This window comes from Octopus sinensis, linkage group LG18 (genome assembly GCF_006345805.1).
Source record: "Octopus sinensis linkage group LG18, ASM634580v1, whole genome shotgun sequence".
NCBI lineage: Eukaryota > Metazoa > Mollusca > Cephalopoda > Octopoda > Octopodidae > Octopus > Octopus sinensis.
Genome location: NC_043014.1, coordinates 12,789,146 through 12,815,363, shown reverse-complemented (window position 1 = coordinate 12,815,363; position 26,218 = coordinate 12,789,146). Strand labels below are relative to the sequence as shown.

Genomic DNA, 26,218 nt, shown 5'->3' with positions numbered 1-26,218 from the left:
CCATACATATATATAAATACATACATATATTTATACATATATATATATATATATATATACATACATACATACATATATGTGTGTGTGTACACACTCAAATATATAAGTGGGCAGCTGGGTGCAATACAAACTATATAAGCAAAAATTTAGTCATCACTGATTGTGATTGTAAGTGCTACAAGCACATATATTGCTAGAAGTAGCAATTAAACCACTTATAGTTGTGAAAAAGCATATTTATATAAACTGTCAGAATAGAGGGCTATCTATCCTGTTAGTATTTATTAATATGCTTTTTTGCAACTATAAGTGGGCTAACTGCTATTTCTAGCAATATATGTGCTTGTAGCATATACAAGCTGTTAAATGATGAAGATATATATGTAGGTATATATATATAGATAGATATATAGATATAGATATATACATATATAAATACATGGCCCAGTGGTTAGAGCGGCGGACTCATGGTCATAGGATCATGGTTTCGATTCCCAGACCAGGCATTGTGAGTGTTTATTGAGCGAAAACACCTACAAGCTCCACGAGGCTCCGGCAAGGGGTGGTGGTGAACCTTGCTGTACTCTTTCACCACAAAAAAAAAAAAAAAATTTGTGTTTCTGTGTTTGTCTCCCCAACATCGCTTGACAATCGATGCTGCTGTGTTTACGTTCCCATAACTTAGCAGTTCGGCAAAAGAGACTGATAGAGTAAGTACTAGGCTTACAAAGAATAAGTCCTTGGTTGATTTGCTCGACTAAAGGCGGTGCTCCAGCATGGCCACAGTCAAATGACTGAAACACGTAAAACAGTAAAGAGTACACACACGCACACACATAAATACATATATGCACATATATACATATATATAGATGTTGCATAAAGAAGTGCCAATCTCTCAAAGTGGATGGAACATGTGGAAATGGGAGACAGGAAGACATTGGATGGAGTACTTAAAAACGACCCCAGGAAGCTGAACCTTTCAGGAGAAATGACAAAGATGCAAGGTGCCTGGCATCTGGTTGTACTCAAGAAGACCCGTATCCTGCAGCAGAAGTGTTAAGACCAATCCTTCAGGTTGTGTAAAGCACTCATGGCAGTGCTACGTAAAAGCACCCAGCATACTCTGTGAAGTGGTTGGCATTAGGAAGGGCATCCAGCCATAGAAACCATGACAAATCAAACTGGAGTCTGGTGACAGCTCCACCCAGCTTGCCAGCGCTGGTCACACTGTCCAACCCATGCCAGTATGGACATCATCATATGGACAACGGACATTAAATGATAACGATAATGATGATGACACACATTCATCCCTCTTTTCCAACAATAATTGGGAGGGTTGTAGTGGTAGAGTCCTCAGGCGCTTTATCCATACTGTCATATCTGCCGTAACAACCGTTTTACTACTTTTTCACCCATCTCAGTGATGCTCCCTTAATTTACATGCATGCGTGTATATAACACAAAAAAGGAGGACACCAGGCTTTTAGTCGAGCAAATCGACTCCAGAACTTATTCTATTGGTCTCTTTTTGCCAGTTATGGGGATGTAAACATGCCAACATCGGCTGTCAAGCGATGGTGGAGAGACAAACACAGACACACAAATATATACAAACATATGTATATACACAACAGGCTTCTTTCAGTTTTTGTCCACCAAATCCATTCACAAAGCTTTGGTTGACTCAAGGCTATAATAGAAGACACTTGCCCAAGGTACCATGCAATGGGGCTGAACCCGGAACCATGTGGTTGGGAAGCAAGCTTCTTACCACACAGCCAGCAACAACTGCATGTAGAATAACATGTAGTAGCCAAATAATGACATAAGTGCTCTTAAATACACAATGCACACTAGGAGGTTTTTACCCAAATTATGTTATATACACAAGGCAATGTAGAAGTTTCTGGCTTTAAGGGTGCTGTTAAAGGCCTAGTTGGAGGCTCAATTTTCTGAGTTCATTTACAGGGCTCAGAAAAACTGAAGGATTGTGAATTTGAGAAGGAGATATGTTGAATAAAATCATTAACTGATCTTCCAGTATTTTCTTTTACTCAAAGCTGGAAACTTTTCAACATCCTCTGTATGTGTGTGTGTGAGTAATACATATACAGGGTGCATCATTTATTTGAGAACAAAATCTTAATTTCAGGAAAACCAAGATGTTTATGAGAAAAACGAATACATTTTTAACAAATCTGGTACACATACTCTTACATAGACATAGCAGAAGGCTCTTTAATTAAACTGCCATCAGCTTTGTTTGATTACTGCCTCAATACAGAGTCTGAAGCAACTAAATGCATTTGTCATGTGATTATTATTCATATTGGCCATAATGTCCCTATTAACAAACATCAACAATGCCCCAAACATTTTCAGCCATCCACACCTGAGTCATGCAGACTGTATGAGAAGATGTATATTTTCTTGCGGGAAAATGTATGGTTTTCCCCTGAGCAACTTTCTCAATCCAGTGCTTGACTGTCATCATCATCTCAATGTAGGCTGCTGCATTGACTCTAAGACCTTGTGAGAAAACTTCAGGGAGCATGACATGGCCCTAATTGCTCACAATGATAGGAACTTAGTGTGCATAACAGTGGAGATTTCAGTGGGGTTGGTGCAGCACCTTTTAACTTTTTGATCTTGGACAAAGTTCCCGTCTGAGATTAACGAAAGCAAGTTGGGCCCCTCAGGTTGCTCCAGGATTAGCATGTCAAACATACAGGTATCACAAAGTGGGTAGCCAGTGTCACAGGTGTATGGCTTAGTGGTTAGAGTGTTGGGCTTATGAAGCAACCTGAGGATCACATGGTTCTGCCAGATCTTATCAGATGTGGACTGCCACCTTTTCTTGACATAGGATTTGTGACTGATGCCTTTGTGTACCACATGTCTAAACATTGAATTTGACACATGAAAACGACTCTCATGAGTTGCTAGCATTCTCGGTGATGATGTCCTGGGTTTGCTGGGCAAACTCAACTTTTTTGATAATGTCCGATCATTGAGAATGTTTTTTGACAATTCACTCTCAGACTGAAGCATCGTTACTAATTCTGAGAGGCAAACAGAAGAATTGCTGAGAGAGACTGAAAGACCAGGGCTTTCAGGAAAATACAAGGCATGACCCTGCCAATATAGACTGCTTTCAAAACTCATGTGGTTGTTGACAGTGTATGAGGTTTCAATGACCGAGCATTTGAGGGAGTCTATTGTCTGCACATTTTTATATATACTCTACACTTGGAACCAGCGCTGGGTTAGATCTGCAGTTTATACTGGATTGGGTACCTATGTATATATGTATTGGTCTATGTCATCATCATCAACATCGTTTAACATCTGTTTTCCATGCTGACATGGGTTGGACAGTTTGACTGAGAACTGGTGAGCTGGGAGGCTGCACCAGGCTCCAATCTGATTTGGCAAGGTTTCTACAGCTGGATTCCCTTCCTAATGCTAACTGCTCCAAGAGTGTAGTGGGTGATATATATATATATACATACACACACACACACACATAAGGTGTGCCTCCTATATCAATCTATCTATCATCATTATTTACTGTCTGCTTTCCATGCTGACATGGGTTAGACAGGTTGACTGTAATTGGTAAGCTGGAGAGCTGCACCAGGTTCTAATCTAATTTGGCATGGTTTCTAAGACTGGATGACCTTCCTAACACCAACCACTCCAAGAATGTAACGGATGCCATTTTATGTGTCACCAGCATGCGTGCTAGTTACGTGACATCAGTATTGGCCACAACTACGATTTCACTTGGCTTGACAAGTCTTCTAAAGCACAGCATATCGTCAAAGATCTCAGTCACTTATCACCTCTCTGAGGCCCAACGTTTATATTAAGTCATTAAGAATGAAATGTCTGATTTTGAACTGAAAGAATGTTAAACTTGGCGCATAAGGAAATCCAACATTTCATTCTTAATGACCTGATACATCCACAGGTGCCTGTTACATGGTACCAGCATTGGCCACGACTATAGTTTTATTTGGCTTGACCTATCTACACACGTATATGTGTCCATTCATCCATATATATGTATATATATATATATATAAGGCGGCGAGCTGGCAGAAACGTTAGCACGCCGGGCGAAATGCGTAGCCGTATTTCGTCTGCCGTTACGTTCTGAGTTCAAATTCCGCTGAGGTCGACTTTGCCTTTCATCCTTTCAGGGTCGATAAATTAAGTACCAGTTACACACTGGGGTCGATGTAATCGAGTTAATCCGTTTGTCTGTCCTTGTTTGTCCCCTCTGTGTGTAGCCCCTTGTGGGTAGTAAAGAAACACATATGTATGTGTATGTCTGCACCCATCTAACTTTGTAAAGTGGTTGATGTTAGGAAAAGCATATGGCCATAAAACTCATGGCAAAGCAATGGGGCTTGGCACAATCTTCTGGCTTAACGATACTTGTCAAACCACGTAACCCATGCCCGCATGGAAGACGAACTTTAAAAAACGATTTTATACACACACACACACACACACAGCAGATAATAAGTGTAAGTACTGTCAAGAACATATTGTACATTTTGATCCTCACTCTAAGTGTCTGTATTGCTAAAAATAATGTGAAAAACTATGTAACGGAAATCACATTTAGCTTTCAATGTGTACATAAAAATTACACTCCCTTCTAGATGTACTATTTTATATATATTTTTATCTGGTTGTTAGTTATACTACTGCTCAAGAATTTTTAATGTTTTGTTTTTTAGACTTATGACCAAACGATCGATTATATATAATTAGAAATTGGCACAAGGACAGAGAGTCTTGTGCATTGGTGCCAATGCGAGAAATTCTTGGCCCATGTGTTACTCTGTAATTTCTGGCGATTGATAGGGGAAGAATTCACAAAAAAAAAAAGATAAAAGACGAAGACAGATGGTGTGGGGAGTGAAAAAGTATTTAACGTTTCGAGCCTACGCTCTTCCACAGAAAGAAACAAAGAGAGAAAATAAAGAATATGTAGTGGCTAGCGATCAGACATACATACATACACTCATGGTTGAGTGCAATTTTTCTGTTTGCATCACCACACACATCATTATTATGATACACACACACACACACACACACACATATATATATATATATATATATATATATATATATACTCATGTACGTATAAACATATTTATATATATATATATATATACATACATATTTATATACACACATGCAATTGAATTCGTAAATACTTGATTCATGAAGAGTTTATATATTTTATACACTTCATATACACACGTATGTATATATTTGTATGTATGTATGTATATATATATATATATATATATATATATAAACATACATGCATAATGTAATCACATTTGTTCTTGTTATTAATAAATATGAGCTCAACATATATTTAAAAGACATAAATTATGAATATTGATAACTGATGTTTGGGTCTGTTGTAGAAATTCATATTTAGAAACGTAGACGGATTTCGTCAGTGAAAAAAAAAATATGGAAAATTACAAGTTGTATTTCTTGGTAGATGAAGAAGAAATATAACAGAGATAACGGAGATAACGGAACAGAAAGGAAGAAGTAGAAAGAGGGGGTGGAGTGTTTTCGTCATAATTAAAGAGAGCTTATGGGTTTCTTCTTAGATATATATATACGAGTGATGGAACAAATACGAAACTTAGAAGGGGGGGAGACATGAAGAGAAGGAATTCAATAATTCAATAGACGATCGGGTGTTTCTACGCTATGCATGTGTAGCAAAATACATGTAGATATATATATATAGAGAGAGATATATATGAAGAAGAAGAAGACCTGAAGTTCTTTTCCGTCTTCCTTGGTTTGTTGTTATTATTGTTGGTGCTGCTTGGTGGAGGACAGGAAATGAAGGCAGTAACGCGAAAATAGAATTACATCACAAGTCCCGCAGAGAATATGCTGAGAAATAAACTGAATTTCAAAACAACAGATTGAATGCTTGTGTGTATATATGTATAAATAAATAAATAAATATATATATATATTATATTTTATATATATTATATATTATATATATACACGTGCAAATGTGTCCACCCATCCATCTATAGATATAGACACACACACATGATTTTAGACGTGTATGGTTTTTTCTTAAAAAAATTATTTGAAGCGGTTTTAAAAGCGATTAACAACAGCGTTTATTAATTAACTACACAAATAATCTCTCACACACACACGCACGAAATAATAATCGGTTTTTATTTTTCGCCGCAAAAAAAAAAAAATAAAATGAATGAGGGCAAATTGCGAAGACTGTTTGCCAGTCGACTGAAACAAAAATGGTTTCTAACTCAGACACAAAAATCTCACAGTATGCTTTGGTTATGCCGCCCTCATTTCATGGCGTATTTATTTTACCGATTTGCCTAAATATATTTTAGTCTAGCGAAAATTCTTGAGTGTCCCCCCATCCACCCCCAACAACTTAATGAAGTATAGAGGCTAATGAAGGCAACCATATGTGGTCGCTCAACTTGCTAGAAATAGTAGAACCACAGATCAAACTGTACTATTAAAGAAAAAAAGGACGTTGTTCGGGTGGCAATGAGTTTGAATGTAAGACATTAGTTTGGGTTGTACTGAGTTTGAATATAAGACAAGATGGCTGTGGTTGGAATGGTTTTACTGATAAATGAACGAGTCTGCATTCTCTTGGCTGAGGGTCTCGGATATAGCCACTACACTGCACTCAGCCAGGACACTCTATGTCCAGTTCTTGGTGTCATTGCTCCATTTTCATATTCGTCGCCCACGAGCTTGATTTTTTAGAATTTTATTTTATTTTTTCTAGTTAACTCAGTCCCACGATAATGTGTGCACGGGTTCTGAGCATATGGGAAGCACTGAAACTAATGACCTAGCGAGCCCAAAACCTAACGCTGGGAGATCAACGCCGATGTACGCAGGGAACTTTCATTAGGATCAACTTAAAGCAAACACTACGTACATACACGTGGGATGTACAGACACTAAACCAGGCACGGGCAACCTTTTTCGAGAAGCGAGCCGCATGAGACATAGTTCATCATGAAGTGAGCCGTATAACTAAAATAATGGCAAGAAATTACTTTTGTACCCCACAAACCCCCTTACGGAAAGAATTCTTTCCAAAATAATTAAGGTAATTCTTTCGTTGGCGTACCATTCCGAATCTTCCACGAGCCTCAATTTGTCCAAGTAGGGAACCGACACATCGTCACTCGGGAAGTGAGACGGACGCGGCATCAACTTTTTAAATCAGAGCAAACGTGAATCAAAACTGCAACAACGTCTGGGAAAACGAGCCAACGAGGGAGCGTTAATACTGTTGCTTGATCTACTAGAAATAGTAGACATATTTCCCCAACTCCCATCCTACCGTTTAAAAAGGAATACATTTGTAGCCCTACATGTACAGAAAGACAAGATAATCGTGGCTAAAATGCTTTTGATAATAATTGTGTCTGATGGAGGATGACCTCGAGTTAAACAACACAGTGTGCAGGAAACTAGTACACAGAATGTCATACAAATGTGTGTTTGTGTCTAATCAGTTAGACCAGTTATGTTATGTTGTATAAATAGTGCTTCGAACGTTACCGACGGTTTTGCGCCAACTTATTGCACTTGACGACACTTCCACTCGATCATTAGTGATCCATTATTAAATAAAAACAAAACATATACATGCATACATATATATATATATATATATATATATATATATTATATATATATATATATATGTGTGTGTGTGTTGTGTGTGTGTGTGTGTGTAAAACTTATGCATAGGCATACCTACATAAGTATGCGCCCTTGGTTTTGTTTCTTCATAGCTTTCAGAAAAATGTCCATTCTTTTAAGGAATTTTATTTTTGCAACTACATGTAGATAACTTGTGTATCGGAATTTTTCTGAAAGTTATGAGGAAACAAAGTCGGGGTAGCACACATATGCAGGTATATACTCTTCTACTTGTTTCAGTCATTTGACTGCTGCCATGCTGGAGCACCGCCTTTAGTCGAGCAAATCGACCCCAGGACTTATTCTTTGTAAGCCTAATACTTATTCTATCGGTCTCTTTTGCCGAACCGCTAAGTTACGGGGACGTAAACACACCAGCATCGGTTGTTAAGCGATGTAGGGGGGGGGGCAAACACAGACACACATACATATATACGACAGGCTTCTTTCAGTTTCCGTCTACCAAATCCACTCACAAGGCTTTGGCCGGCCCGAGGTTATAGCAGAAGACACTTGCCCAAGATGCCACACAGTGGGACTGAACCCGGAACCATGTGGTTGGTAAGCAAGCTACTTACCACACAGCCACTCCTGCGCCTATATACTTTTTGTTTAACAATGGATCACTTCTAGTCGAGAGCAGGCCTATGATCAAAGACATCCAACGGGAACCATCCCATTATTTATTTGGCATTCTTTCGTTTTATCATCATAAAACTGAAAATGATAAACTTTAAAACTTTTTTGTCAAGTTCCAACAGGACATGTTGGAGTGAATCTGCAGTCCACCACATCACCATCATCCTTTTCTATTATTTAGTAAAGGCGGTGAGCTTGCAGAATCGTCAGCACGCCGGACAAAATGCTCAATGGCATGTCGTCCGTCTTCTCGTTCTGAATTCAAATACTGCCGAAGTCGACTTTGCTTTTCAGGGTCGATAAAATAAGTACCTACCAGTTGATCATTTGGGTCGTTGTAATCAATTAACTCTCTACCCTAAAATTTCGGGGCCTTGTGCTTAAAGCAGTAATAGAAGTAGTATTTTATTTAATTTTTTTAATCCAAAAATATCTTCAGGATCCTGTTTTCAGCAGCGGATATTTACGATTTTGCGAATAAATATAATAATAACAATATTAAATAGATGATAAATAAATGGCAGCTTTTCAAATTTTTAGTTTTCCCATCTTCAGCAATTAAATTTTTTAAACACTTTTTCGATTACACATTTAAAAATAATGAGGCTAATTGCTTACAGCAATTTTCTTTCTTTTTGTGATCATAAAAATATCCAAATACCTAGGACCACATCCATCAACGTGACCTTTTAGTTAAACAATTACGGTGTGATTTGAGATTTTGCTGCTATTTCTAGCAGATCGAGCAATGACGTAGTGGCTCCATCGTTGCCACGTCCGCTTCTATAATTGCTATTTTTAGCATTATTTCCGTGGCTGTCTATAAATTTCTATAAATAATCCGCACGATAACTTTGGAGCCAAGATTAAGAAGAAAATTTTTCAGAAGAGAATTATTTTTCGATTTACGATTGGTGATGCAGTTTTAAATATTTTAGGTCTTGAGTCAGAAATTTATGAATTAGGCGTTTTCACTTTATTCTCCACACGCACACAATATATATATATATACATATATATAAATAAAACCATCTTTAACTTGTTTCAGCCATTTGAAGTGCGGTTGTACTAGTTCACCACCTTGAAGGGTTTTAGTCGAAGGAATCGACCCCAATATATTTTTTAAAAACCTGGTACATTATTCTATTGGTCTCTTATGCCGAACGGCAAAATTACGGAGACGTAAACAAACCAACACCGTTGTCAAGCGGTATATATATCATGCATATGTGTGTGTGTGTGTGTAAAAGAGTGGAACCGTGTCAGTGACCAGATTGCAGATGGTACCAAGAAAATTTTGACTCCAAACAATTAATGCTTAAATAAAGTTAAGTCTGTGGGAGTGTCTGAATATATATATATATATATATTATATATATATATATATATATCGTTTTCGTTCCAGCACACGATCTCAGATCAGGTCACTTGCTATGCAAGTACATCTCCGTATATATATATATATATATATATATATATATATGAAACATCGACTATATATGCGTGTGTATAATTAGAGGATTAAATTGTTTTCGTTTTATATTTCAGTCCAGTAAAGAGAATAAGACAATAGAATTTGACATATATTTATTTTTTTTAAATATCTACAAATTATTTTATTGATTAACAGTTTATTAAAAGGTAAATAACAAAAGAGGATTACAAGTAAACCAGTCATTAGTTAGAGCTGGTCTGTTTAGACATCCTTACACCGTTTTTCACATGCAAAACGAAATATTTTTTCTTTTTCTTTCAATATTTATATAATCACAAATTTCAGATTATTTAACACATTGGATTTTCTCCGTGACTTTAGAAAAATAAAACAAACAACAAATTTATTTTAAAAATTATGAGTAGAAAAAAAAAGGGAAGTATTTTTGTTGATGTAAGAGAATATATTCAACTACCGACACAAATATTGGTAATTATTATAGGCCACGATGTTGGGTTAAATTGGGGCGAGTTAAAAATAGAATGAAAGAAACCAATAGTAGATGTCTTTGGAAAGTCGAAGAAAAAGCCGTGAGAGAGACAGGAAAAAAAATTTGGAAGACAAGAAAACCACATAAAAATTACGTATTTTTATTTACTTACGCGTCGCGTGTTATAAGTTTAATTGGTGCTTGCTGTTTCGACTATTCCTACGAAGCAACTATCCAAAAATCTCCCACTCGCCCTCTTTCTCTCTCCACATTACTATAAACAACAGCAAGAGAGGGGAGCTGGAGTGGAGGAAGATCTATAGCAGTGGTGATGACAGCCAGAGATCGATGCTTAACGAAAATAGTCGCTAGAATACATGACGTAGTATTCTAGGAAATTTTTAATTTATTAAAATTACATTGTTAGTGATGGGAATATACTTTTCTAAGGAGGTCCAAAACATGTCCAGAGGTGTAACCATAGTGCTAAATATCAGACTCACTTCACCTGCCTTTCATTTTCCACTATCATATCATCATTGTTTTAACATACATTTTCCCATGCTCGCATGGTTGGATGGAATTTGTTGAGGCATATTCTATTACTGCTTCAGGTACAAGACCTGAAATTTGGGGGTAGAGAGTTAATTGATTACAACGACCTAAATGATCAACTGGTACTTATTTTATCGACCCTGGAAAGCAAAGTCGACCTCGGCAGTATCATCTAAATTACTAAGAAAAAAAAAAAGGGAAAAGCTAACACTAAAATACGATTGAAATTAATAAAATAGGCGTAGGTGTGGCTGTGTGGTTATTAGTTTAATTTCAAATCACATGGTTCCTGGTTCAATCTCACAGCGTGGCACCTTGGGCAAGTGTCTTCTATTATAACCTTGGGCTGACCAAAGCCTTGTGAATGAGTTTGGTAGACGGAAAGTGAAAGATGCCCCCTGTATGTATGAAGGTATGCATGTATGTATGTATGTGTGTGTGTGTGTGTGTGTGTGTCCCTCCTGCCATTGTTTGACAACCAATGCTGATGTGTTTATGTCCCTGTAACTTAGTGGTTCAGCAAAAAGAGACTGATTAATAAGTACTAGGCTTACAAAGAATAAGTCCTGGGGTCAATTTCATTGACTAAAACCCTTTAAGGTGGTGCTCCAGCATGGCTGCACTCAAATGACAAACAAGTGAAAGAATATATATATTTCATCATCATCATCATCATCGTCGTTTAGCGTCCGTTTTCCATGCTAGCATGGGTTGGACGGTTCTACTGGGGTCTGTGAAGCCAGAAGGCTTCATCAGGCCCAGTCAAATCTGGCAGTGTTTCTACGGCTGGATGCCCTTCCTAACGCCAACCACTCCGTGAGTGTAGTGGGTGCTTTTTACGTGCCACCCGCACAGGTGCCAGACAGAGCTGGCAAACGGCCACGATCGGATGGTGCTTTTTATGTGCCACTGGCACAAGGGCCAGGCGAGGCTGGCAACGGACACGAAACGGGGCGGTGCTGGCAACGGTCGCGAAACGGAAGGTTCTCTTACATGCCACCGGCACTGGTAACACATCTGCAATTTCCAATGATCGATTTAAAAATATGGAACGCTTCACGAATTTGCGTGTCATCCTTGCGCTATGTATGTATATATTTGTGTATATGACCGTGGTTGTGTGTGTATGTTACTGAGTTCTTGTCTTGACATTGCATGATAGTTGTAAATGAGAGTCACTGTCATGCAAGCAGTGTTGTTTTCAGTCTTCCATGAAACATCTTGTCATGGGGAAATATATAACCCTACTTGGCAACAGGGGAGGGTCAATGACAAAAAGAACATCCAACCATAAAAATCTGCCTCAACAAATTCCATCCAACCATGCGAGCATGGGAAAATGTATGTTAAAACGATGATATGATAGTGGAAAATGAAATGCAGATGAAGTGAGTCTGATATTTAGCACTATGGTCACACCTCTGGACATGTTTTGGGCTTATTGGACCTCCTTAGTAAAGTATAACCTAATCAATACTAGAGAGTTGAAATGACTCATTATTCTTTAGTGTGCTGTAGCTGTAAACAGCTGTTGACATCTTGTAAATACAAGATGTCCAGACCTGTCATTTCCAGTTCTTAATTTCTTAATTTAAAGGCAGCAGTGGGGTAACAAGTGTAACAAAATATATGGGCACAACAGAAGGCTCCTTCAAGACCAGGTTCAATAACTACAAGTCCTTGTTTAATATCCTAGAAAAACATAGGATCACAACAACATCGTCATCATCATCATTTAACATCCGCTTTCCATGCTAGCATGGGTTGGACGGTTCGACCGGGGTCTGGGAAGCCAGGAGGCTGCACCAGGCCCAGTCTGATCTGGCAGTGTTTCTACAGCTGGATGCCCTTCCAAACGCCAACCACTCCGTGAGTGTAGTTGATGAGAAATGTATGGGTATTGAAAGAAAATGCTGAACAATGTAATATCAAGTGGAGCCTGTTAGAAAACCTATGTGGACCCTATGTCAACAGTAGTAAGAGGTGCAAATTATGTTTAACAGAGAAAAGAATCATATTGAAAAACTCCATACACCCATAGATCTACCTGGACTTTCAATGTTGGGTTTCTTTTCCCTCTTCCTTCATGAATACAAGCACGTATTAGCCTGATGGTTGAGCATATCCTGAGTCAAAAGTTTTGCAATATTTTGGTAATTTATTTGCTTTGTTTGTCAAGTTACTACAAAAGCAGCCTAGCATTCAAAATAGAGGCCATTGTGTTGCACTGTCTGAAGCCACCTTTCTGCCAGTTCTTTGATTCCAGGCTGGTACCAGTTCTTGTCATTCGAAGTAAAGAATTCCTTCACTGAAGCTGCCACCTCCTCTTGGTTGATGAAACATCACAAGAGCAGGAAAGTAGCCATGGATCAGAACAAGTAATAATCCGAGAGACCTAGGTCCAAACTATATACTGGGTGTGGTATCACTTTGATTCCCTCAAGTTCCTGGAGTTTAATCTGGGTTGTTTGAGCAGCATGTGGTCTTGAGCTGTCTTGATGGATAAGAGCTTGCTTTCTGTTAACCAATGCTGGGTATTTTTGGCACACAATGGCATACATCTGCTCCAGCTGTTCAGAGTACAGGTTGGCATCAATAGTTTGACTCTTTTACTCTTTTACTTGTTTCAGTCATTTGACTGCGGCCATGCTGGAGCACTGCCTTTAATCGAGTAACTTGACCCCGGGACTTATTCTTAAGCATGTATAAGTAAGCCCAGTACTTATTCTATCAGTCTCTTTTGCCGAACCGCTAAGTAACGGGGACATAAACACACCAGCATCGGTTGTCAAGCAATGCTAGGGGGGACAAACACAGACACACACACGCATATATATATATATATACATATATACGACGGGCTTCTTTCAGTTTCTGTCTACCAAATCCACTCACAAGGCTTTGGTCGGCCTGAGGCTATAGTAGAAGACACTTGCCCAAGGTGTCACACAGTGGGACTGAACCCAGAACCATGTGGTTGGTAAACAAGCTACTTACCACACAGCCACTCCTGCGCCTGTCCAGAAAGTGCTTGTAGTGAGTTACCCCATTATAATTCCAGATGTTTGAGTTTGGCAACAGGCTCTGGAAGCTGGCCTTTGCTTAACCACTGCTTTTGCATATGGGAATTGCAGAAAAATATCTCCCTTGGATTATTACTTGCTCCAATCTATGGCTCACTTCCTGTGCTTGCAACACTTCATCAACCAAGAGGAAGTGGAAGTTTAAGTGAAGGAGTACTTTACCTCAAGGGACAAGAACTGGTAGAGAAGTGGCTTCAGATGGTGCAACACGATGGCCACCACTTTGAATGCTCGGCTGCTTTTGTTGTAACTTGATGAATAAAGCAAATAAGTTACTAAATTATTGCAAACCTTTTGACTCAACACAATATAAAAGTCGGCTTTTCCTCCATTGTGTTTCCTTTGCCAGAAATGACAAGGAGTGGGTGTTCAATATTCCCCCGCCCCCATACACACCTCAGCATTTATATATATATATATATATATATATATATATATATATATATATATATATATATTTCTCTCCTTGTTTCTTTCTGTGTCCCTTTCTGTAGAAGAGCGTAGGCTCGAAACGTAAAAGACTTTTTCTATTCCTGAGCATTATACTAATACATCTGTTTGTTTTCTACACCACTTGTCTTAGTCTTTTGTTTTTTTCGTAAACTCTTCCTATATATATATATATACCGGAGTAAACACATAAATGTGAAACAAGGTGGAAAAAAGAGTACTCAAATACCAGTGGTAGAGTAATATGCTTTATTTTAAGCAGCAGAAAATTCAACAAAATCTGTTACTCTGAGTTTCTCGTTGCCGTTCATCAGACAGTTTTTGCTCTGGTACATATTTTATTGACCCGAAAAGGAGGAAAGGCAAAAACTGTCTGATGAACGGCAACGAGAAACTCAGAGTAACAGATTTTGTTGAATTTTCTGCTGCTTAAAATAAAGTATATATATATATATATATGTATATATATATATGTATATATATATATATATATATATATATATATATATATATATATATATATATATATATACATACATATATCGGAAGTGTATTTGCCAGGCAGTGATTCGATCTAAGACCATGAGTTGAAACTAATGTGATTCCAGTATAGAAGACGTACGTTAGCCATATAAAAACACATACGTATGCATATACACGATCACCCATTTTAGATAAAAAAAATAACCATTCCCTGCCTCTCTTCTTTCCCACTCCTCTGCAACCGATCCCCCACCCAGCTTTCTATCCCCGTCTCCATCGTGTCTTCTCTTCAAATATCACAAAAAAACTAGCATACTGTATGTAACTGGCTAAATGGGACCAATACAGGGGACATAACTCCGATAACCGCAATAACCAGCCTTGTTTTCAGTGTTCTCTTGTTCTGTCTCCTCCAGCTGTGTTTTACATCCATGAATTTTGTCCTGGAATTTTACAACTGGATGTGACATTTTTAGGCTTCCAGTTGCAAAAGACCCAGGTCATACTTTTTCATTAAGCTATGTCCTACGATTGCTAAATTTGCCTTTCCATATTTGAAATGTAACTAGGAAACGAGGGGTATTAGGAAAATTATTCTTATTAGCATAAGATACTTCCCGAATTTTCTAGAAATAATAAAGGAATTTCCATTGAATCATATTCTAGTATTTTTAAGTGGAAGGAGACATTTAGACAACGTGGTTAAAAATGAAAAAAAAACTGGATGGTCATTCCTGGAAAGTCCAATATGTAGATAAACAACAGCAATAACCAGATAATAACATACTCTCTTTTACTCTTTTACTTGATTCAGTCATTTGACTGCGGCCATGCTGGAGCACCACCTTTAATCGAGCAACTCGACCCCAGGACTTATTCTTTTGTAAGCCCAGTACTTATTCTATCGGTCTCTTTTGCCGAACCGCTAAGTAACGGGGACATAAACACACCAGCATCGTTTGTCAAGCAATGCTAGGGGGACAAACACAGACACACACACGCATATATATATATATATATATATATATACATATATACGACGGCTTCTTTCAGTTTCCGTCTACCAAATCCACTCACAAGGCTTTGGTCTGCCTGAGGCTATAGTAGAAGACACTTGCCCAAGGTGCCACATGTTAATATACCACAAACAACTTCATGAAGGAACGGTAGCCAATGCCAACTGGCAGGGCCTTTTCTAAGCTTTTCCAAGAAAGGCTTTCATGTCTGCATTAAAGGTTCACAATTTATGGTTGTTGATGTCATAAGAATTTTATAAACTTTTAAGAGAATATGAAATAATAATTTTTTTGTAACATTGGTTCTCAAAGCACACCACAGAAAAAATTATAAATAATGGTTTTAAATTTTGGTGCAAGGACAGCAATTTTGGAGAGGGGTTAAAGTCAATTACATTGACCCCAGTACTCAACTGGTACATATTTTATTGACCCCAAAAGGATGAAAGGCAAAATTGGCCTCGGCAGAATTTGAACTCAGAATGTAAAGACAGACGAAATGCTGCTAAGTATTTTGTCCAGTGAGCCAACGGTTCCAGGTATGACCATCCATTTTTTTTTTTTACTTTGAACTACATTGTTCAGGTGTGTCCTTCCACTTTAATAATAATAATAATGAAAATAGTCCCTTAGTGGCTGATGATATGTGCATCTCTCATCATGAGCAGAAGTAGTGGTGGAGCATCATAGCCGTGTATTGAAAGGAATTCTAAGAGGTTTGGATAATTCACCTTTGGAAACATGGATGGTTCATTCAATATTCTCAAACAATCCTTATTCAGGGACCTTTTGTGTGGGATGGGCTACTCAACCCGAAGAAAATTCGAACTGGGCCCCACCTGCTCTGTTAATCTAGATTTGAGATCACCATGTCGCACACATGGTTGTGATGCATGTGCCTAGTGTACCCTTATCAGACAGGTAGTCATGATGGGTATACTGGGCTTCGTATATTTTACCCCAGTGTCACTTTGATGGCATGCACTACTCTCTCACTCAGTAATAATAATAATAATAATAATAATAACAATGAAATTATTGTATACAGTGCTCAGGTGCACCACAAGTTGTCAAAAGTGTGTATAAAGCACTTTAAAGATGGTAGAATATGATTCAGAGAGAATTCAGTTACTATTTCTAGCAAATTAAGGAAGTGCCTTGTACAAAAAAAAAAGAAGTTACATACATAGATATATAGACATATACATTACAGCTCATCTTCCTAACACTCCTCATTTCCTAGTTTCATTTCAGATGGGTTGAGGCAAATTTAGCAACCATGTGAAGTAACTCGACAGACAATTGAAATCAAAACGTGACAGTCATTCACTGAAAATTATCACCTGTTCTATGGCATGTACCATGTCACACAAAACTATAAACAACAACATGTAACTATTGGGCTGAAAACCCCTTTTGGATAGAAGAAAAAGTCAAAAGCTGTCCATATTTTGGCTGCTTATGACAATGACCTTTATCTTACCATCGTACCAATTTACAGTTTCGTAGATTAGACAATTGAAAGTTAAATGTCTTTTTTTTTTAACTGAACATTCAAATTTCTCAGTCAAATGTAATGTTTATTTATTCACATCATTGTGGATCAATTGGCTTATCTCATAGCTTTGAGATTTCAACGATGCGATTGTTTATTTTTAGAATGACATTGCAGCACAAGTGTAAGAGGTTGGATCTGCCCAGTTTGAACATAAAACAGCTAGAATATTTTGGCTGGATATGACCAGTTTAAATGCTAAAGTGTTAAACTGCTTTTCAACCATCCAAGCTAGCTATGAGTCCCATCAATGTTTTTTCTTTATTTGCAAAATATTCATTTAAAAAACTTACAAAATTTTTTTTTCATGCGGTCTGATGCAAAAGTTATTTTAGATGGAGGCTTTCTCAAAGTATTTTCTAAAGCTTCTGAGAGTTTTCGGAAACCTCTGTCTACTGCAGATATTTCCATGGCATTTTCTTTGGCTGACAAATTACACTCGCTTTCATCAGAAGCTCTGCTGGAATTAATACTTAAAGAATTTATGTAATTGGCTGCTTCTTCTGAATTCATATACAGGTCAGCTTTGGAATTATTTTCTTTCTTTCTTGGAATTCTCTCACAGTTTGTATTTCCTGTAAAAGATCTTGGAGATCTCACAGAGAGATATGAAAATGCTTTTTCTCTTGTGAAACTATCATCATTAGATGTTCTAGAAATATCATTGAAATCATCAATGTTGGCATAGTTTTCAAACCCTGTCTCTTTGCTACAACTGAAAGAAACCCTTTTTGTCTTTTTCCTAGGATCAACTGAAACATTAATACCAGGACTATTCACATAGTTTTCATAATTATCAACATAAGCTGGAAAGACTTCTACATTATTAAATTCATATTCTTCAGAGTTAGAAAACGAAAGCATTGAGATTTTTTCAATGTTTTGGTGATAGTCAGCAGAACCAGAAGCAGCAGAGAAATTACTACCATCTACAAATCCAGATTCATCAGTTACTAAACTTGAGTGCCTTCGACTGTATTGCTTATTAGTATTTTCTTTATATTTTTCACTGTATTTCAACATTCCTTCTGAAGTACTCGCAGCAAGAGGGTCCAAGGTGTAGTAGTAGTCAGAATTAACCTTTGGTGAACCAGCTGAAAAGGGAAAACTTTCCTCGATATCTTCGTAATGAAGTGGAGATTGTTGCTGACTGAAGTAGAAATAATTAGGTTTTGTTCTGTTATTTTGAAACAAGTTGTCAGAAACATCATGTAAATCACCATTTGAACTCCAACTGGTGGCTCTTTTGGTCTGTTGATGTTCCTGCTTTGATTTCCTTTTATCGTAGTCATGAGAAGGATTCTCTGAAAATGTACAAAAACTACTTCTAGATGGTAAAGCTCTAGAGCTTGTTCTATTATCAGGAGAATCCAAATAGAAGACATCATCTACAACCGTTCCTTCCTGTTTTAAAGGATTATTTTCCTTTTGAACATTGCTTTTCACTCTGTTAAATCTGTCAGACATCTCATGCCTCGGGAATCTTGGTGATAATGGTGAGGATGCCAGTAAAGGATTCATGTGTCCATCTAGGCTATCGTCTTGGAGATAGTTTTCTGAAATCTTATAAGGAAGTGTGAAGATTTCATTAACACTATTGACAGATTGTTGTATTTCCCCGTCATCAAAATTAAATTGTCCTGCAAATACAGGACTAATCATATTCTGATAATCCTCATTAACTACCACTGTCTCTTCACCATTCATGTGAGATTTTCCACGGCTCAAAAATTTTGGAGGTTTTACATATCTCATTTTTGTGTTGTCATTGTTATTCCTCTGGTTATCACTGTCAATTCTATAAACATTAGGAAAATTCTCTGAACATTCTTGCGTGGTTTTTATTTGAATTGGTAGAGAATGCTTTGATTCTCTTCCATTTAAAGGATTGAACACCACATTGGTCCTTTCAGAGTGATCAATAAATGAACTTGAAACTTTTTCATCTTTTTCTATTGGACTATATTTACTGGAAATATCCAATGGGAATGGTTTGGGAGACCTTGTGAAAATTCTTTCATTTTGTAACCCGCTATCTTCAGTGTAATCAACAGGGAAATCTTGACTGTCTATTAGAGATGTTACATTTTCTTGTAGTTCTACATTTGAAGTTGGACTACCAACTGAGGAAGCCATATTTCTCTGAGAATCTGTGTACCGATTCTGTACAGTATCTGGTGATATGTAATTCTGGTTACTGTTGGAGTACGACCGCTTTTTAACAAATGGCCTGGTATCTGAGCAGAAAGAACGTCCATCGTCTGAAGATATGATAGTTTTGTATTCATCGACAGAATACCTTTGGTTTTTGTTTGAAGATACAGCATGGCCTGGACAGTTGTCATTCAGAGAGTATGAGTTATCTGGTGATACAACATTTGAGGAATAATTGTTGTAACTGTCATAAACAGTTCTGGTGTAATCTCTGGATCCAATATCTTCTATTAAATCATGTCTTTTGTAGTACTCCTCATTCTCAGTACATGTGCTTTTATAATAGTCTTCAGACAAGGATTGAGTGTAATCAGAAGATAAAACCTTCTTGTGGTCATCAATGTAGATTGTATTGGGTAATACTTCATAATAGTCATCACTGTGGTTGCCAGGAGATAGATTTTTTATGAAGTCGTCATATGAATTATCATTAGATATGATATTTTCATGGTAATCCTCATACAAAGCATGAATGGTATCTGAAGGTAAGTTTCTTTCAATGCCTTCATTTAACCTATACGAGCCATCAGGCGATAATCTAGACTGACAGTAGCCATTATATGGCAGATGTGTATTGCTGGGTGATATTCTACGTTTATCATACTCCTCAGATAAAGCATGCATTTTATTTTTTGGTACATCACGCTTATTAAAGCCATTGGATTGCACATGTGCATTATTTTGAGGTGCATCGAATTTATTGTAGCCATTGGACCTAATATGTTTATTATTCTCAACTACATCCTTTTTATCATTGCCACCAACCTGATAACATGTATTATTATCTTTAACGCTATCAGGTTTATTGTATAGTTCGATGAGATCACCTATCATATCTTTGTCAATGACAGAATCCTTTGGGTTGCTACTCAGTTTAAGCGGTGATACAACACCTTTATAATTTCCGTCGCACAAAGAAGCATTTGCATCATGTTCAAGGTTTTCTTCATGAAAATCTAAGCCATCATACAGAGGAGGTGGTTGTGAAGGCGGTGACAGAAGCAAGAGCTGTTCTTTGCATCTTTCATGATTCAATGGCTTCGATGATTTAGACAAACAATAACTACTTGTCTCATATGGGCAGATTTTTACCTCGTGGGATATCAGCAGTTTATTAGATATTTCGCTTGTGTTTCTTTTGGAATCACTGCAAGAATTCTGGTCACTTGGCTTGAAAATCAATGGCTTTTGTGTTTCTAAATTCAAGAGATAAACACTGCCAGAATTTGTTGTACATTGATTTTCAGATGATGTCTGTAAGCGTTCTACAGTTATGGATCCATCTTTAACTTGATCTCTGAGATGTTTCCTGGGTATTATTGCAGGTTTTTTCCGATAAATACTTTTATTGGATCCAGCAACAAGTTCAATTGATTGATTAGAAAAATCATTGGCATCAGTGATAAAACTGGAAATTAATCTCACTTCTTGAAGCTGGCAATTCTCTGTCATCATTCAAGTTGGCTACATTTGGTGTTGTAATTGGTTTCAAAAAATAAAAAATAAAAATAAAAACAAAAAATTAATAAAAGTATAAATTTTTAAAAATTTTGAATTAGAAAAATATAAAGTAAATTTGATAAAGAATTAACAATTGCAACATGAGAATGTCATTGGGGCTAATTCAAAACATACATTCTGTTATAATAACTTGTATTTTATAAATATTTTGTAACATTAATTTAGGTGAAGGTATGGTTGTGAGGTAAGAGGTGGCAAGCTGGCAGAAACGTTAGCATGCCAGGCAAAATGCTTAGTGGTATTTCATCTGTTCTGAGATCAAATTCCACTGAGGTCGACTTAGCCTTTCATCCTTTCGGGGTCGATTAAATAAGTACCAGTTACACACTGAGGTTGATGTAATCGACTTAATCCCTTTGTCTGTCCTTGTTTGTCCCCTCTATATTTAGCCCCTTGTGGGCAATAAAGAAATAAGAGGTTTGCTTTACAAACATATGGTTCTGGGTTCAGACTGAACCTGAGACCATGTAGCTGGGAAGCAAACTTCTTACCACACAGCCACACCACCTCCTATATATATGTGTGTGTGTGTGTTTTAAGGTGCTAGGCTCAATGGTTAGAGTGTCACGCTCACAATCATGAGACAGTGAGTTCGATTCTTGGACCAGGCTGTGTATTGTGTTCTTCAGCAAGATAATTTATTTCACATTGCTCCAGTTCACTCAGCTGTAGAAATGAGTTGTGACATCACAGGTGCCAACCTGTATCAGTCTTTGCCTTTCCCTTGGATAACATTGGTGGCGTGGAGAGGGGAAGCTGGTATGCATGGGCGATTGCTGGTCTTCCATAAACAACCTTGCCTGAACTTGTACCTGGGAGGGTCACTTTCTAGGTGCAATCCCATGGTCATTCATGACTGAAGGGGGTCTCTCATTCCTGAGAAATATATATATATATATATATTATATTTTGGGATGTTCATTTTTTGGGGGCCAAATAATATATACATAATCTAGAATATAAATTGGACATGGGCGATCATTGTATTCTTTCTTGCCTTGAGGTTCACAGCCAAATGGCTAGGTGGATTTGCATGAAAAATGGCACATATGTGCAGACATACATACACACACACACACACACACAACATTAAGACTGGTGCAAATCCAAAACGATCTTGGTACAGGCAGTTTGTTAGCCTCGGGTATGCATACAGCTTGTATAGATAACACAATGCAGATAATACACAATCAGAAGTTTATTTACCTACTCCACTCCATACACCTAATGTTGTGTGTGTGTGTGTGTGTGTGTATGTGTAACTGTCTTCTTGTCTTGGGAGTTGTAAGTGAACATTAATGAGATTTGTAAGGTGCTATGTTAATTTAAATAGTGATGGTCAGACATTCGAAAAATTCTGTTATTGGGCAACCTTCTGGTCACTGTAGAATCAGGTATGAGGCAGTTTACTGGACCTCTAAAGTGGCAAATGACTTCCATAAGCTTGGCAACTTTGATCATAGGATCTGCTAAATGAAGGTTAGCTGAGGATGAACAACTACACATACAGGCTAAATCATACAAATAACAAAAATAAGATGCAGAAACATACACCTGTATAGTCCAGCCATGCCCACCCTGTTGAATTTAGGTACATGTGTAATGATGGTAGCCTCTTGTAGTTCAATAAAGATGCCTCTGCAATTTTTTGCTGAACAATGTGCATAAATGATTTGTTTTTAGTGATCAAATAGGCAGGATCTGGTTTAATTACAAGAAGCTACCATCATCATACAGGTATCTAAAAATCATATAACCCCTCGTAATTATTTTTTTTTTGGAATTTTCCGAAAATATTTGGGAATTTATGTTCTACACAAGGAAATTCATATGATTATGTAAAGAAAAAAAATTCATTATGTGATTTAACCCTTTAATATTCAGAGTACTCCATCAAATTTAATGCTTTTTAATTCACACTGTTTTGAAGTAATCATGCATTATCTTGTAGCTTTGTGGAGGTGCGTGGCTTAGTGGTTAGGGTGTCAGCATCACGATCATAAGATTGTGGTTTCGATTCCTGGACCAGGCAATGCGTTGTGTTCTTGAGCAAAACACTTCATTTCACATTGTTCCAGTTCACTCAGCTGGCAAAATTGAGTAACACTGCAATGGACTGGCGTCTCGTCCAGCTGGAGAACACATACTCCATAGAAACTAGGAAACCAGGCCCATAAGCCTGGCTAGGCTTTAAAAAGGGTGCATTTATTTTTTTAGTAGAGGCACGTGGCTTAGTGGTTAGGGTATCAGCATCATGATTGTAAGATTGTGGTTTCGATTCCTGGACCGGGCAATGCATTGCGTTCTTGAGCAAAACACTTCATTTCACGTTGCTCCAGTTCACTCAGCTGGCAAAAATGAGTAATGCTGCAATGGACTGGCGTCCCATCCAGCTGGGGAACACATACGCCATTGAAACCGAGAGACTGGGCCCATGAGCCTGGCTAGGCTTTAAAAAGGGCGCATTTATTATTTATTTATTATCTTGTAACTTTAAGATTTTGATGATGTGGTTGCTTATTTTTAGAATGACATTGTAGAGTAGGTGTGAGAGGTTTAATATGGTCAGTTTGAACATAAAACAAGCAGAATATTTGGGCCAGAAACAGCTGGTTTAAATACCAAAGGGTTAAAGGTGATTTAGCTGTTGTTTTTAGCACATCTCACAACTGTCTGATATCTTTCTTGTTTCCTTGTCATTCTGATATGTATGGATATTTTTCAATATTTTTCTCCTGATAAACACATTTAATGGAATGCTGATGGACCCATTGCTGAGATTTAACCAAAAATTTGGACCATCACACAATATAATTTTTAAAAATCATTGAAGAGTGAAAACTTTAGAATTTGGGAGAGTTGTGTAAACAAATTCCTCAAAACAAAATGAAAGGACACATTGGATAATATAGCCTGAAATACACTATATCTAAAGGATGCATAGAATAATGAGGTCTTACAATACATTATGTCTGAAAAAGGATCATGTTAAATTCGTTCTAACCACTTGAAGAATGTCAGACGTTTTCCAGATTATTTTTTCTTTAAAATGTAGCTTTCTATGCTGATAAAAACTGTAATCACTTTTTTTCTAGAAATTAAGAAGTTACAACAGTGCTGAAAATTTTTTGGAAAATTCTGGTGAAAATTTGAAATACTTGAAATGAATGGAAAAACTTTAACAAGATCCCTGCAAAAGATGGAATGATCACATTTAAAACAGCTTTAATTATAGATTTCCAGGAGCCAAGGCTAAACAGCAACTACTCCTTTCCCTCTTGTTTTAGTCATTATACTGCAGCCATGCTGTGGCACCACCTTGGAGAATTTTTAGCCAATTGAATTGACCCCAGTACTTTTCTTATTCTATTGATCCCTTTTGCTGAACTGCTAGCTTATGGGGATGTAAACACACCAACACTGGTTGTCAAATGGTGGTGGTGGGGACAAACACAAACATACACACACATGCATGCACACGCAGGTGCACACACACACACACACACACAACACACACACACACATGACAGGTTATTTTCAGTTTTCATCTAGCAAACCCCTCAAGTTGCTATGCAGTGGGATGAACCCAGAAACATGTGGCCAGGAAGCGACTTCTTAACTACACAGCCACTCTGATTTCAATAATTAATATAAGCAGATCAATTAAATTTGAATTTTCAAAATTACTTATTTATATATTCATTGAAAGAAAAGATTGGACAGCTAGGTTTCACTCATCGTAAATCTCTGGTATATCAAATACCACACAATATAATTCCTCGGTTTATAAAAATTATCTCTGCCTCCAGAGCATAGGTTCTCAAACTTTTTGGGCCTCCACCCACCTCATGGCCACATAATACCCTCAGCGCCACCCACCCCTATATTCATGTGTAAATAAATATTTTATATTTTACTAATTTATATATACTATGAATCATTTGATATTTAATATAATATTATATAATTTGTATATAATACTATAATAATATTATAATAAATTCATAGCTTCCCCCAATTCACTGCCTTCCTCCCAATGCCCCCTTTTTTCTATTGCATATTTGTTCTTACCCGCTTCATGTGTGTATGTAAAATCCGCAAATTTTCGGAGGTCACAGAAACACCCGAGGTCTTGTTATGGTTTTGTTGAGTTAAAACGAAGGACCGCCCATGACAAATTCAAAAGAATGTGAATAAATAAGCAATACATTTGACAGAATAATCTGCATACTAAAGGGTTAACCCTTTTGTTACTAACCCGGCCAAAACCTGCTCTGGCTATGTGGTAAAATGTCTTGTTTTCATAAGTTTTGAATTAAAATATTCCACCAAGCTTTAGTCACAATTTACATTCCTAGCACTAGCTTAATAATAACTAAGTTATTTTACTAAATTCTTTGCTATATTTAAAATAATTGAAAGAAACACAGAACATCTCAAAATAAATACAGTAACGAAAGGGTTAAAATATGAAACTGAAGCATTGAACAGTTATGCATAAATATAAACTTGTTACTAGTTCAAATATGCTTCAAACCCTTAAGAAGGCCATTTGCTGTATTTTGTCATGGAGAAAATTTCTTAGGGTAAACAAAAAGGTGCAAGCACACCTAGTTGAACTGGGCCCTTCAAACTGGGCCCTTCAGATCTATGGGGCTGAATTTGTGATCTATGTATGTCGCAAAATGCTGTTAATAAATAAATACTTTAGGGCTCTGTATATTGATTTTCTGGGGGGCTTATAACACTGCTAAGACATCCTATAGAAACTAGCACTTCATTTTATCAACCCTTAAAGAATGAAAGGTAAAAATGAACCTCAGTGAGATTTGAACACACATATAAAAACATATAACTAAATGCTGCAAGTCATTAGCATAGGTAATAAAAACAACAACAATAACAAAATAATGAATAGGATAATTTAGACATCAAAAAGCATTATTTTTATACTTACAAATTTCTGTAAATGCCTGTTATCTGCTTTCTGTAAAAAAT

At 37.1% G+C, this 26,218-nt stretch overlaps 2 protein-coding genes across 4 annotated transcripts in view; both read right to left on the bottom strand.

Annotated features, from left to right (window-relative positions):
• The window catches only part of LOC115221663 (protein tweety), a 26,144-nt gene extending 15,480 nt beyond the window's left edge, over positions 1 to 10,664 (bottom strand). Inside the window, exon 1 of one of the 3 annotated variants that reach the window (XM_036510720.1) lies at positions 10,516 to 10,664. The gene's annotated coding sequence lies outside the window, so the exon portion shown is untranslated. Of the gene's footprint in view, positions 1 to 5,829; positions 5,968 to 10,515 lie in introns of those variants that run through there. The other 2 variants (XM_029791863.2, XM_036510721.1) reach the window with 2 other exon arrangements.
• Positions 10,200 to 26,218, bottom strand: LOC118767031. Its single transcript, XM_036510971.1, has 3 exons — positions 26,178 to 26,218; positions 17,779 to 21,163; positions 10,200 to 10,228 (listed from the first exon to the last, which is right to left on the bottom strand). Exons 2-3 carry the CDS (start codon positions 21,152 to 21,154, stop codon positions 10,200 to 10,202), a joined length of 3,405 nt encoding a protein of 1,134 aa, XP_036366864.1. The 5' UTR covers positions 21,155 to 21,163; positions 26,178 to 26,218.